At 46.0% G+C, this 15,987-nt stretch overlaps 1 protein-coding gene across 4 annotated transcripts in view; it reads right to left on the reverse strand.

Annotated features, from left to right (window-relative positions):
• The window catches only part of PNPLA4 (patatin like phospholipase domain containing 4), an 87,041-nt gene that overhangs the window by 23,368 nt on the left and 47,686 nt on the right, over positions 1-15,987 (reverse strand). For 2 of the 4 annotated variants that reach the window (XM_065916568.1, XM_065916569.1), the window contains exon 7: positions 15,499-15,800. The exons of 1 other annotated variant lie outside the window; for it this stretch is intronic. In XM_065916568.1, the coding sequence (XP_065772640.1) occupies positions 15,669-15,800 (132 nt within the window). In that variant the 3' untranslated portion in view covers positions 15,499-15,668. Of the gene's footprint in view, positions 1-8,206; positions 8,811-15,498; positions 15,801-15,987 lie in introns of those variants that run through there. One more of the 4 variants, XM_065916570.1, reaches the window with a different exon arrangement.

Below are 15,987 nucleotides of genomic sequence, written 5' to 3' on the forward strand. Positions count from 1 at the left end.
AGGTATATAACTTCTTGCTAGAAACGCGAGGGGGCACTCTTGCTGGCCCCTTCTGATGTCTATGTCAGAAGCTTTCCCTCTCTCTTTTATAATCTAATAAAACTTTATTACATAGAAAGCTCTGAGCGATCACACCTCGTCACTGACCCTGGATTGAATTCCTCTCTGCCCTGGGCTGGGCGTGGGTTGGAAAAGAATTTCCAGACACGAGACAGTATGAGAGGGAAATAAACTTTATTAGAGGAGGAGACGCTGTTGGAACAGCGGGCCAGCTCAAGGGAGAACCGACGCTGAACAGGGGTCCTTTGTTCACTTTTATACTCAGGGTACAAGGAGCGGGACAGGGGTCTTGCGGGTCATCTGCTCACTGGATGAGGCACGTATACTGGGCGGAGGGAAGAGTAGGGCAAATACCTTCTCCCTGTGGGCTAGGAGGGGAGGCAGGTTATACCGTTCTACTAATAGTTACAACAGGCGGGGGCGGGAAGGAAGGATGACAAGGGTCTGGTTTTTCCCCTTCCTGCATCCCAAGACCCTCCTTGGTTTTATATGCTCTTCCGACCTTGGTTCACCACACTCTCCTCTGGAGGCCAAGAATTCTGGCATCGTTCACGGCCCATAGCAACAACCTTTGAAAGGCCCAGGGCCCCGAGGTACAGAGCCCGCGCTCTCTGAGGCTCACACAACCACAACCACAAGCCCACGTGCCCTGAGCTGACGTGTTGCAACTAGCGACAAACCCGCACACTGCAACAAACAGCCCACGGGCCTCAACTAAGACCCCGCCCAGCTATAAGGCATACATACAAATTTTTTTTTAATTAGAAAAAAGATAAAAATTTTAAAAATAATTAAAAAAAAATCCGCCTGTCTAATAATCAGGGAAATAGAAATGGGAGCAAAAAAGAAAGAACCTGTCTCCTAATACTGATGAGAAGAAAATCGGTAAGTCTGAGACAACCGAATATAGATAAAAATGAGCGGCGACAGGACTCTGTGTTCGGTTCTGCACGTGAGGAAGAGGTGCCCCTGTATCGGACAGAAGTTTTGCAGTCTCTGCTTGAGTTGAAGACGTGCAACCCGTGATGACCCAGCAACCCACCTGCGCAGAGGGCACCCTTGGATGTCCACACTGCACAGGAAACATGGCTAGGAAGGTCGCATCGACCTTGTCTGTAAGGACTGAAGGCTCGAGATGACCCAAATGTCCACGGACAAGAGTCACGGATAAAGAAATCCTGACAGGTTGATACAGTAGTCAAAATGTTTGAGCCTGACCTAGATTTATAGCAGGGATCCATCCTGAAGATAAACGGTCAACTGAGAAAAATGAATGAAACGACATCCATTGACTGATGACAATATGCAAATGTGAACAGGCACTCAGAGTTACTCGATTGTGTTATAACTGTGTTTCTGTAGATGTATGAATGTGTATTTAGCACACGCCTACTTTGGTAAAACTGTTACCCTTGGGAAACGGGAGACATACAGAATAAAAGGAGAGGAGCTTTAGATTTAAAATTTAATATTTTTGACTGCTTTTAAAATGCCAAAACATTTTAAATGTGCTAATTGCCAACAGTCAAATTAAGGCATGAAACCTGAGGCTGTCCTTTTTCAATGCTTTTCATATTTTTCTTTTTCCACTGTTGAAAAATACTATAAAAGCAAATAGAGTATCTTCTTAACGGAAATGTCATTTTGATAAAATAAAGCAAACAAAAAGGGTAGGATTCTCAGGGATCCAAAGATTCTTCAATACACGTATATTAATCAATATGATACACCATATTAACTAACTGAAAGATAAAAACCATATGATAATTTCAGTAGAGACAGAAAAGGCTTTCGACAAAATTCAGCACTCATTTATGATTTAAAAAAAAACACAAACTCTTCAAAAAATGGGCACAGAAGGAACCTACCTTAACAAAATAAAGGCCATATACAACAAACCCACACCCCTGGTGGCTCAGATGATAAAGCATCTGCCTGCAATGCAGGAGACCTGGGTTCAATCCCTGGGTCGGGAAGATCCCCTGGAGAAGGAGATGGCAACCCACTCCAGTATTCTTGCCTGGAGCATCCCATGGACGGAGGAGACTGATAGGTTACAGCCCACAGGGCCACAGAGAGTTGGACACAACTGACTGACTAACAGACAGACATACAACAAAGCCACAGCAAACAGGTTTGTCAATGGGGAGAAACTGAAAGCATTCCCTCTGAGATCAGGAACAAGACGAGGACGCCTACGGTGAAACCAGACTTATGGACAAGGGTAGAAGAGCAGAGGGCCGGGGTGAGACAAACGGAGAGAGTCGCAGGGATGCATACACACTAACATATGTAAACAGAGAGCCAGCGGGAACTTGCTATCTATCCCAGGAACTCAAACTGGGGCTCTGTAATAAGCTAGGGGGGTGGGAGGGGGGTGGGAGGGGGATTCAAGAGGGAGGGGATGTAGGTAGACCTATGGTGAATTCATGTTGATGTATGGCTGACATCAAACCAGTAATGTAAACCAATCAATTAAAACTAAATGTATATTTTTTTTAAAAGGTAGGGTTGTGCCATAAAAGGAGAGATATATGCAACAGAGAAATGGAAAAAGAAGACATAGTACACATATACAATGGAATATCACTCAACCATTAAAAGAGTGAAAGAATGCCATTTATAGCAACATGGATGCACTTAAAGATTATCGTCCTGAGTGAAGTAAGTCAGACAGAGAAGGAGAAATATCATGTGACATCCCTTACACGTGGGATCTAAAAAGAAATGATACAAATGAACTTAGAAACAAATCAGAAACACACTCATAGACTTAGAGAAAAAACTTATGGTTCCCAGGGGAGAAGGATGGGAGAAGGGATAGTTAGGGAGTCTGGGATGGACATGGACACACTGCTGTGCTTAACATGGAGAACCAGCAAGGACCTGCTGGACAGCACAGGGAACTCTGCTCAATACTCTGTAATAACCTGATGGTTCCCAGGGGGAAGGATGGGGGAAGGGATAGTCAGGGAGTCTGGATGGACATGGACACACGGCTGTGTTTAACATGGAGAACCAGCAAGGACCTGCTGGACAGCACGGGGAACTCTGCTCAGTACTCTGTAATAACCTTATGGTTCCCAGGGAGAAGGATGGGGGAAGGGACAGTCAGGGAGTCTGGGATGGACATGGACACACGGCTGTGTTTAACATGGAGAACCAGCAAGGACCTGCTAGACAGCACGGGGAACTCTGCTCAGTACTCTGTAATAACCTTATGGTTCCCAGGGGGAAGGATGGGGGAAGGGACAGTCAGGGAGTCTGGGATGGACATGGACACACTGCTGTGTTTAACATGGAGAACCAGCAAGGACCTGCTGGTCAGCACAGGGAACTCTGTTCAATACTCTGTAATAACCTGATGGTCACCAGGGGGAAGGATGGGGGAAGGGATAGTCAGGGAGTCTGGGATGGACATGGACACCCTGCTGTGTTTACCATGGAGAACCAGCAAGGACCTGCTTCCCAGCTCAGGGAACTCTGCTCAATGTCATGTGGCAGCCTGGATGGGAGGGGAGTTCACGGGAGAATGGATACATGCATATGGATGGCTGAGTCCCTTTGCCGACCGCCTGAAATTATCATATTTTTCATTGGCTATATCCCATTACAAAATAAAAAGTTACAAAGGAAAGACATATGGATGAGAACGCCCATCAAATATAGCACTCAGAATATTTCTGAGCACACAACAGAATAAAGAAGTGTATAATTATTACTCATGATTTCACATTATCTGTGCCAAAACCTTATCAAGTTAGCCCAAGAAGAAAAGCATCCATGAAGATCCACCACAATAGCACAATCCTGACAGCAGACACAGCCAAACCCCTGCACTGTGGCATCTCTAACAAGGTCTACAAATGGCACCTGGGGTGGGTGATCAAACCAGTCAATTCTAAAGGAAATCAACCTTGTAATATTAATTGGAAGGACTGATGCCGAAGCTCTAATTCTTTGGCTACCTGATGCGAAGAGCTGACTCACTGGAAAAGACCCTGATGCTGGGAAAGATTGAAGGCGAGAGGAGAAGGGGACGACAGAGGATGAGATGGTTGGACGGCATCACCAACGCAATGGACATGAGTTTGAGTAAACTCTGGGGGGGGGCGATGATGGACAGGGAGGCCTGCTGTGTTGGCATTCACGGGGTCGCGAAGAGTCAGACACTACTGAGGGAGTGAACAACAGCAATACTATCTTTGATTGGGCTTCCCTGGTGACTCAGGGGTAAAGAATCAGCCTGCCAATGCAGGAGATGTGGGTTGGATCCCTGGGCCGGGAAGATCCCGTGAAGGAGGAAATGGCAACCCACTCCAGTATTCTTTCCTGGGCAATCCCATGGACAGAGGAGCCTGGTGGGCTATAGTCCATGGGGTCACAAGAGTCAGGAAGACAAGCAACAAGTATCTCTATTATCTTACTCAGTAAAACAAATGCTCCATGGAAGTAGGAACCTACTCTGTTCACTTTTGCAGCTTGACTATCAATCAGATGCTGGCAGAAAACTAAATTATAAATCAATACTGATGGCAAAGAGCCAATAGCAACAGATGAACTATCTCTTATGTGGTCCTTCTAATGAGTATAAACATCTTGCAAACTGCTGGTACTCTGAAATGTACATTAAAACCACCCTGGCGCCCATTTCAATCTTCTTGGTGATAGCCAGTGCTTCAGTGACACCGCTAAAGGAATATGGATGTCAAGGAATGAATTATTGCCTCTGAGCAAATGGGACAGATCAGCGTAAAACTTGAATTACAGAAAGATCTTTAAGCAAAGGATGTCACCATACTGCATATGGGGTTGATTTGAACTCCATGTGCGTTCATTTTTAATAGCACGTTGATTACATGCTACTGACAAGGTGAACAGAGGCATTGTAAAACATTACAGATACATTGCATATTGTTGGTGCATTAGATAAGAAATGACAATGAAATCAACTGTACTTTTAAATGCAGAAAACTGTATGAGCTTGGAATACTAAATGGTTCAAGGCAAAAATCTCTGGCACTGGCAGAAAAACAGAAATACAGATCCACAGGACAGGTTCTATCCTGTCGTCTCCCAGAGCAGAACCCACGTACCTGTGGTTGCCTAATCTATGACGAAGGAGGCAAGAATATACAATGGAGAGAAGACAGACTCCTCTTTTGAGTGGTGCTGAGGAAAGTGGACATCGACGTGTAAAAGGATGAAATCAGAACACTCCCTGACACCACACACAAAAATAGACTCGAGATGGATAAAAGACCCACACGTAAGATCAGACACTGTACAACTCTTAGAGGAAAATGCAGGCAGAACCCTCTTGACATAAATCACAGCAAGATCCTTCTCGGCCCGTCTCCTAGAGTAATGAAAGTAAGAGCAAAAAATAAACAAATGGGACTTAATGAAACTTAAAAGCTTTTCACAGGAAAGGAAACCATAAACAAAAGGAAAAGACGACAGTCCGAATGGGAGAAAAATATATTTGCAAACAAAGCAACCGACAAGGGATTATTCTTCAAAATATACAAACAGCTCATGCACCTCAGTATCAGAAAAAAAAACAAACAAACAAAAAAATGAGTGGAAGATATAAACAGACAGACAGATGGGCAAGAGGCACAGGAAAAGATGCTCAACATGACTCATTATAAGAGAAATGAAAAATCAAAATCACAGTGAGGAATCGTGTCTTACCAGTCAGAATGGCCATCATAAAAAAAAGAAAATCTACAAATAATAAATGCTGGAGAGGGTGTAGAAAAAAGGGAACCGTCTTGCACCGTTGGTGGGGATGTAAATTGGTGCAGTCACTACAGAGAACAGGATGGAGTTCCTCACAAAACTAAACAGAGAACTATCATATGAGCCAACAATCTCACTCCTGGGCATATACCTGTCTTTCAGTCGCTCAGTCGTGTCCAACTCTTTGTGACCCCATGGGCTGCAGTACGCCAAGCTTCCCTGTCCATCACCAACTCCCAGAACTGCTCAAACTCGTGTCCAAGGAGTCGGTGATGCCATCCGACCACCTCATCCTCTGTCGTTCCCTTCTCCTCCTGCCCTCAGTCTTTCCCAGCATCAGGGTCTTTTCCATTGAGTGGGCTGTTCACATCAGGTGGTCAAAGTGTTGGAGTTTTAGCTTCAGCATCACTTCTTCCAGTGAACACCCAGGACTGATCTCCTTTAGGATGGACTGGTTGGATCTTCTTGCAGTCCAAGGGACTCTCAAGAGTCTTCTCCAACACCACAGTTCAGAAGCATCAATTCTTCGGCGCTCAGCCTCCTTTATGGTCCAATTCTCACATCCACTCATGACTACTGGAAAAACCATAGCTTCGACTAGACGGACCTTTGTTGGCAAAGTAACGCCTCTGCTTTTTAATATTCTGACCTGGTTTGTCACAGCTTCTCTTCCAAGGAGCAAGCATCTATACCTTGAGAAAACCATAATTCAGAAAGGCACGTGTACCCCAATGTTCACTGCAGCGATATTGACAATAGTCAGACAAGTAAGCAACATAAATGCGTACTGACAGCTGAATGCATGAAAAAGATATGGTACCTATTTACAACGGACTATTTCCCAGCCATAAAAAGGAATGAAACTGAGTAGAGACGTGGCTGGACCCAGAGTCTGTCATATAGAGTGAAGCAAGTCATGAAGAGAACAACTTCCATGTATTAATGCATATATACAGCATATAGGAACAAGTGGTACAGAAGAAGCTGTTTGCAGAAGAATCTCTACAGAGATGTAGAGAATGGTCACATGGACACCGAGGAGGAAGGAAGAGGGTGGGATGGATTGAGAGTCGCAGTGACATATACACACGATCTCGTGTAAACTCAACAGCTAGTGGGAAGCTCCATGTGGCCCAGGGACCTCAGCTTGGTGCTCTGAGATGACCTCAAGGGGTGGGATGGGGGTGGGAGGGAGGCTCTAGAGGGGAGCGATGTATGTGCACATATATCTGGTTCACATCGTTGAACGGCAGAAAGTCGCTCAACACTGTAAAACAATAAGACTCTAATAAAAAAATTAGAGAGAGAAAGTAGCCCACTGCTTATATAATCCCGCCTCAAAGGTGACCAGGACCTACAGTACCAACTGTCTACATCTTTAAAGCTAAAGTCAGTATTTGAAAATCCACAGCGCAACTGAAAAGTAAAAGTTACTTTTTGAGCTTATGTAACTGATCGATTGTGCTTCCCTGGTGGCTCAGAGGTTAAAGCGACTGCCTGCAATGCGGGAGACCCGGGTTCGATCCCTGGGTCGGGAAGATCCCCTGCAGAAGGAAATGGCAACCCACTCCAGCACTCTTGCCTGGAAAATCCCATGGACGGAAGAGCCTGGTAGGCTGCAGTCCATGGGGTCGCAAAGAGTCGGACATGACTGAGTGACTTCACTTCACTAATTAATTGATTATTAATTGTATTAATTAATGCTTAATTAATTATTAATTAATATTAATGATTAACTATTAAAGACTTCATCATGGGATTACTATCATCACTGCAGATTTTTACAGATGAAATCAACTACGGACTATTATTTATAGCTTTGTCACAGCAGGGGAATAAAATTAAAATATTAATAGAAAATTACTGTGGTTTTGGAGTAGAAATGAGCTCTGTCTGATGTTCTGTAGTCATAAAATTTGGGGAAGGCAATGACATCCCACTCTGGTACTTCTCGCCTGAAAAATCCCATGGACAGAGGAGCCTGGTCAGTTATAGTCCATGGGGGTCACAAAGAGTCAGACAAGACTGAGTGACTAAGTGCCAGGTTAAATAAAATATATTTACTAACTTATGCTGAGAGGAGAAACAAGCATTTTAAGAACAGTATGAATTATGTATTCTGCCATGCTGTATGTGAAGGGTGATTATTTTTTAAAAAGGCACTTTAAACACAAATTGAGAACTTCAGTGACTCTGTTGTCATATTGGGTTAGAATAACGTTTTCAAACTCTAGCTCCTGACTCATTAGCAGTTCTGAAATCATTTAAATGCCATGACAATGTTTTTTAATAATATGCAATAAAAATATCAGAAAGAAGTACATAAAGTGAGAGTACTGTTTTATGAAATTTTTACATTTTTAAAATTTATATATATGCATGTACATAAAATAAGCACATATAGCTATTGGTGGAGAAGGAAATGGAAACCCACTCCAGTATTCTTGCCTGGAAACTCTCATGGACTGAGGAGCCTTGGGTGGGGAGTAGCGGTCCATGAGATCTGAAAAAGTCGGACACGACTGAAATGACTTATCATAGGTATTTGGTCACCAAATAAGGAAGGTCATATTCGGGGAGCTTTGGAAATTTCTGAAGAGAATGGTGCAGAGCTGGTTTTATAAAAGCTGGTTTGCCAAATGAGGAAGGTGACATTCAGGAAACGCTGGAAATCCCTGATGAGAATGGCATAGAGCTGGTTGTAGCAGGCGAATAATCTTAACTCCGCTGGGAAACCAGTTGTCAGGTTGTAAAACCAGAGAACCCATTCAACTCCATTCATGCATCCAGTTCGCCACGTGCTAGGCAGGAATTTGCACAGCTGCTAAGCTAAAAACTTGAAGGTGCAACATGAGGAATGATCCCAGGGAAGCTCCTACACTTTGCTTCGGCTTCAGGGTGTTGAAATTAACAAGTTCAAGTGCTGATCCTCCCTCTGAGGCTTCACAAAACTTGCCATGAAGCATCAAACGCCTCCTTCTGAGACCAGTGGCGAGTTTCTGTCTCTGGAACGGACAACCTAATTGAGATCCTTGTGCGTCTGCCCACCTTGAGATACGGCTGCCCTGGTGGCTGATGGTAAAGCATCTGCCTGCAATCCAGGAAACCTGGGGTTCGACTTCTGGGTTGGGAAGTTCCCCTGGGGAAGGGGATGGCTACCCACTCCAGTATTCTCATCTGATAAATTTCATGGACAGAGGAGCCTGATGGGCTTACAGTCCATGGAGTCACAAAGAGTTGGACGTGACTAAGCAACTAACACTTTCACAACCTGATGCTTTAGAAAGACATGATCTCTACTCTTGCTCCTGCCAGAGGAGGTCATGGTAGCCTTCCACTAACTAGACCACTGGTGACGACAGCAGAGGGGATAATCAGGGGAATTACCTGGGTTTCGTGTGCACGCCTCCCTAACCCTGACCCTCACCTCACTGCACCGCAGAGAATCTAACTCCCTTTGAGCTGCACACTGCATGCTTCAGTCGGTTCAGTTCAGTCGCTCAGTCGTATCCGACTCTTTGCGACCCTATGGACTGCAGCACGCCAGGCTATGTCCTCAAAGATGTGTATGTTGAATTGCTAACCCCCAATGCGATGGTTCCTGTTGGCTCAGCAGCAGAGAATCTGTCTCCCAATGTAGGAAATGCAGGTTTCATCCCTGGGTTGGGAAGATCCCCTGCAGAAGGAAATGGCAACCCATTCCAGTATTCTTGCCTGGAGAATCTCATGGACAGAAGACCCTGGTGGGCTACAGTCCATGGGCTTGCAAGAAGCAGGACAGAGCACTCAAACATGCAAAATGTGATGGTAACAGAAGGCAGGGGTTTGGGAAGTGGTTAGATGGTTGGGGTTGAGCCCTCATAAGCGGCATTAGTGTCCTTACAAAAGAACCCCAGAAAGCTTCTTCACCCCTTCACCAGCTGAAGACTCAGAACCTGCCAGCATCTTGATGCTTGTTTGTTTATTAAGAGATGTTTTAAAAATGTAGACCATTTTTAAAGTCTTTACTGAACTTCTTATGGTATTGCTTCTGCTCTGCGTTTTGGTTTTTTGGCCCCGAGGCATGTGGGATCTTAAGTTCCCTGACCAGGGATCAAAGCTGCACCCCCGCCCCTACATTGGAAGGGGAGGTCTTAACCACTGGAGTTCCAGGGAAGTCTCTAGTGCCTTCATCTTGAACTTTGTAGTATCTAGTACATGGAGAAAGGTGAATTCTCTAGGGCCTTGATCTTGGACTTGCTAGCATCTGCAACAGGGAGAGAGGTTTGTGGTTTTGTTACGACAGCCTGTAAGGATTAAGATGCCTCTCCAGGGAAGACGACATCAACCATCTCCTGCCATCGATTCTGGGCATCCTGTGCTAAGAGCCATGAGAAGTGGCTGTGTCCATTTCCCTTGTCCGTTCTTTCGGAAAACCACCTTATTCCAAGATCAGGTTGGATGTGTTATTCCAAGCTGTGCTGGACTTTACAGTCGAAAGGTTTTCGATAGCAAGGAAATGACTGACAGCAAGGAAAAGAATCATATTCTTGCCCCTTTTGAAGTCAGTCAAGAGCAAGTGAAATTTAAAAAGAAAGAACAGCAGAGGAATTATTCCAAGGGAACGTATCTGAGGATACACAGATATATGTATGAGCATGCAGCTGGCAAAGCTTTGAGTTGAGTCAGCAAAAGCAAAATGAAGTACGGTGGTGAGTGAGTACATGGTGCATTTAGCCCACTTAAACTGTCTGTCTGTAAATATTAATAATTTAACAGTAATAAAAAAGTACTTTCCGTAGAATTATAAAATGACAATGAAATAATAATTTCTACTACTCTTATATGATTTCCAGTAGTCACACACGGATGTCAGAGTTGGACCAAAAAGAAGGTTGAGGACTGAAGAATTGATGCTTTTGAATTGTGGTGTTAGAAAAGACTCTTAAGAGTCCCATGGACAGCAAGGAGATCAAACCATAGTCTGTCCTAAAGGAGATCAGCCCTGAATATTCATTGGAAGGACTGCTGCTGAAACTGAAACGCCAGTACTTTGACCACCTGTTGCGAAGAGCTGACTCAGAAAAGAACCTGATGCTGGGAAAGATTGAATGCAAGAGGAGAAGGGGGCAACAGAGGGTAAGATGGTTGGATGGCATCACTGACACAGTGAACATGAGTTTAAGCAAACTCCAGGAGACAGTGAAGAACAGTGCTGCAGTCCATGGGGTCAGCAAGAGTTGGATACAACTTAGCTCCTGAACAACAACAAACAATCATCATTGATAAAACTTATCCACTTTTCCTAAACTGCAGTAATTGCTTTTCCTCCTGCTTCAAGTTGTGCAGACAATCACTTCAAAAAATTTTGCGACAGTGCAGACATAACTTAGGCAAGAAAAACTCTAAACCCTGAATTTCCCTAATAATCGGTGCCTCAACTGTAAAAGTACTGCCCAAGAACCAAAAACCTTTCTATGATTAATATTTATATATATAAGTAATTATGTGTATATGTTTTAATCAGGGGGAAAAAAAAGCAGCATAACTAAAACCTCTTCATACTGTTCATGGGGTCCTTGCAGCAAGAATACTGGAGTTGGTTGAAATTTCCTCCTCCAGCGGACCACATTGTATTGGAACTCTTCACCGTCACCCATCCGTCTAGTGTGGCCCTGCATGGCATGGCTTGTAAAGAATCTGCCTCCAAGCAGAAGATGTGGGTTCGATCCCTGGGTCGGGAAGATCCCCTGGAGGAGGAGGAAATGACAAGCCACTCCAGTATTCTTGCCTGGAGAATCCCCTGGACCGAGGAGCCGGGCGGGCTACAGTCCAGAGAGTCGCAGTGAGTCAGACACCAGTGAGTGTCTGCATGGCATGGGTCATAGCTTCACTGCGTTACACAGGTCCCTTTGCGACCACAAGGCTCCATCGTAACTGCCCAGGCCTGTTTAAAATCCTCACTCAATGCCCAGAGCCTCACGGTGCATTCTTTCCAAGCTTCACGTAGGCACACATGATGCCCAATATCGGGAAGCCAGAATGTAAGGTATTTTTTTTTTTTCTTTTTTTTGAATATATGACTTGCTCCTTCAGCGCATTATTTAACTTCAAATCTCTTTTCTCTCATCGTCTGTGGAAGCAGTGGGTTACCATAGTTACGAAGTAAAGAGTGTTATGGCAACGAAGAAGTGACTGATGAAGTTCTACATGACAGATCCAAAGACAGTAGGAAACGGCCCCAGCGGGCAACTGGGAACTTATCGAGCTGCGGGTCACAGATAATGACCTTGGAAGCAGGATCTGGGTCAGCAAGCCTCTCAAGCAGGATCTGGGTCAGAAAGCCTCTCCAGGGCTTCCAGACGCCTCTCCCACGGGCGCTTCGAAGGGCTGACGTGAGGAACGGGGCCACGCTGGCGCCAGCACCCGTGACTGGTAGCACAGCGCCCGAGGACGCGCTATAACCACCGCACGCCACGCGCTGTGATGGGTTCAGGCGAGGGGCTGTGATGAGGCACCAGGAGAATCCCGGGGCTGCAGGTGAAAGTGCTGTATGATGTCCCTGTGTCTGCCCTTGGAGCTCAGTCCGTAAAGCGCCTGCCTGCAGGGCGGGAGACCTGGGTTCCACCCCTGCCTTGGGAAGATCCCCTGGAGAAGGCAGTGTCAACCCACTCCAGCATCCTTGCCTGGAAAATCTCATGGACAGAGGGGCCTGGCTGCAGTCCATGGGGTTGCAAAGAGTCGGGCACGACTGAGCGACTACTTACTTACTTCCCGCATGTAAGAAAGCTGCTCCTCCAGACCTGTCTTTTAGCCATCTTACACGATCCTCCCACTAACAAGGTCAAACACGTGCAGTGTGGGGACGATACACTTTTTAAAAGTCTAACGTGCTGACCTTTCCTCTGTCGATGAGAGAGACACAGAAGACGTTGTACGTACATACGATGGGGTATCTCTCGGCCATGAAAAAAAATGAAATAATGCTACTTGCGCCATGGGTGGAGCTAGAGAGTGTCACAGTGAGGGAATTAAGTCAGACAGAGGAGGAGAAATAGCGTATGACATCCCTTAGGTGTGGCATCTAAAAAGAAATGCCACAAATAAACTTACTTACAAAACAGAAAGAGATTCACAGACTTAGAGGAGGAATTTATGGTTGCCCAGGCAGGGGGACGGAAGGTGAATGATACGGGGGAAGGAATAGTTAGGGAGTTTGGGATGGACATGTCCACACGATGCATGCGTGCGTGCTAAGTCACCTCAGTCGTGTCTGATTCTTTGCGACCCTATGGGTTGTAGCCCACCAGTCTCCTCTGTCCGTGGGATTCTCCTGGCAAGAATACTGGAGTGGGTTGCCATTTCCTCCTCCAGGGCATCTTCCCAAATCAGGGACCAAACCCAGGTCTCCTGCAGTGAAGGCAGATTCTTTACCATCTGAGCCGCCAGGGATGTTGATTCAATGGGATATGACTCAGCCATCAAAAAGAAGGAATTAATGCCATCCGCAGCACCACGGATGAACCTACAGATTACCATACCATGTGAAGCAAGTCAGAGAATGAGAACTATTGTATGACATCCCTTATATGCAGAATCTAAAAAGAAATGATATAAACGAACTTATTCACAAAACAGAAACAGACTCTCAAATTTAGAGAAGGAACTTATGATCGCCTATACACACTGCTATATTTAAAATGAATAACCAGCAAGGATCTACTGGACAGCACAGGGAACTCTGCTCAATACTCTGTAATAACCTGATGGTCACCAGGGGGAAAGGATGGGGGAAGGGATAGTCAGGGAGTCTGGGATGGACATGGACACACTGCTGTGTTTAACATGGAGAACCAGCAAGGATCTACTGGACAGCACAGGGAACTCTGCTCAATACTCTGTGATAACCTTATGGTTCCCAGGGGGAAGGATGGGGGAAGGGATAGTCAGGGAGTCTGGGATGGACATGGACACACGGCTGTGTTTAGCATGGAGAACCAGCAAGGACCTGCTGGACAGCACGGGGAACTCTGCTCAATACTCTGTAATAACCTGATGGTTCCCAGGGGGAAAGGATGGGGGAAGGGATAGTCAGGGAGTCTGGGATGGACATGGACACACGGCTGTGTTTAACATGGAGAACCAGCAAGGACCTGCTGGGCAGCACAGGGAACTCTGCTCAATACTCTGTAATAACCTTATGGTCACCAGGGGGAAGGATGGGGGAAGGGATAGTCAGGGAGTCTGGGATGGACATGGACACACGGCTGTGTTTAACATGGAGAACCAGCAAGGACCTGCTGGATAGCTCAGGGAACTCTGATCAAAACTCTGTAATAACCTGATGGTCACCAGGGGGAAGGATGGGGGAAGGGACAGTCAGGGAGTCTGGGATGGACATGGACACACTGCTGTGTTTAACATGGAGAACCAGCAAGGACCTGCTGGACAGCACAGGGAACTCTGCTCAATACTCTGTAATAACCTGATGGTCACCAGGGGGAAGGATGGGGAAGGGATAGTCAGGGAGTCTGGGATGGACGTGGACACACTGCTGTGTTTACCATGGAGAACCAGCAAGGACCTGCTGGATAGCACGGGGAACTCTGCTCAACACTCTGTAATAACCTTATGGTCCCCAGGGGGAAGGATGGGGGAAGGGATAGTCAGGGAGTCTGGGATGGACATGGACACACTGCTGTGTTTAACATGGAGAACCAGCAAGGACCTGCTGGACAGCACAGGGAACCCTGCTCAATACTCTGTAATAACCTGATGGTTCCCAGGGGGAAGGATGGGGGAAGGGATAGTCAGGGAGTCTGGGATGGACATGGACACACTGCTGTGTTTAACATGGAGAACCAGCAAGGACCTGCTGGACAGCTCAGGGAACTCTGCTCAATACTCTGTCATAACCTGATGGTCACCAGGGGGAGGGATGGGGGAAGGGATAGTCAGGGAGTCTGGGATGGACATGGACACACGGCTGTGTTTAACATGGAGAACCAGCAAGGACCTGCTGGACAGCATGGGGAACTCTGCTCAATACTCTGTAATAACCTGATGGTTCCCAGGGGGAAAGGATGGGGGAAGGGGTAGTCAGGGAGTCTGGGATGGACATGGACACACGGCTGTGTTTAATGTGGAGAACCAGCAAGGACCTGCTGGACAGCATGGGGAACTCTGCTCAATACTCTGTAATAACCTGATGGTCACCAGGGGGAAGGATGGGGGAAGGGATGGTCAGGGAGTCTGGGATGGACATGGACACACGGCTGTGTTTAACATGGAGAACCAGCAAGGACCTGCTGGACAGCATGGGGAACTCTGCTCAATACTCTGTGATAACCTGATGGTTCCCAGGGGGAAAGGATGGGGGAAGGGATAGTCAGGGAGTCTGGGATGGACATGGACACACGGCTGTGTTTAACATGGAGAACCAGCAAGGATCTACTGGACAGCACAGGGAACTCTGCTCAATACTCTGTAATAACCTGATGGTTCCCAGGGGGAAAGGATGGGGGAAGGGATAGTCAGGGAGTCTGGGATGGACATGGACACACTGCTGTATGTAACATGGAGAACCAGCAAGGACCTGCTGGACAGCTCAGGGAACTCTGCTCAATGTTACGAGCCAGCCTGGATGGGAGGGGAGTTTGGGTGAAAGGATGCGTGTAAATGGATGGCTGAGTGCCTTTGCTGCCCTGTGAAAGTATCACAATGTTGTAAATTGGCTATACCTCAAAACAACAGAAAGTTTTTAAAAGTTACAAGCATTACAAAAACTCATAATAAAATTGATAGTGATGATAGGCTTTATAAAAAGGATTTAATTAGAAACCTCCGTGAAGAAGTGTGTTCTCTGTTACCAAGCTGTAAGCGTCCTACTCAAACCAACTTTCTTTACGTAAAAACCTGCTGGCGTCCTCAAAGCCCAGTTGATAGAGCGATTCCATTGTCCTCCTGCTTGGCGGGAAGAGGGCCTGGTTGAGTCTTACCAAGTTTGCCACGGACAGCTGGGACAGAAAGAGACACGGGGACTGTAGGATATGACGGGGCTAGTCAATCAATCTTTACTTCTGTAAGCAAAGCCTGCTTGTTACAGATACGATTAGCAATGCAAAAACAAACAAACAAAAAATCAGTAGGAAGAAAATCTTCTTAAAATGTGAACTGCGGGGCTTTCCAGTCAGTATAAACAAA

Source organism: Muntiacus reevesi, chromosome X (assembly GCF_963930625.1).
Source record: "Muntiacus reevesi chromosome X, mMunRee1.1, whole genome shotgun sequence".
Classification (NCBI taxonomy): Eukaryota; Metazoa; Chordata; class Mammalia; order Artiodactyla; family Cervidae; genus Muntiacus; species Muntiacus reevesi.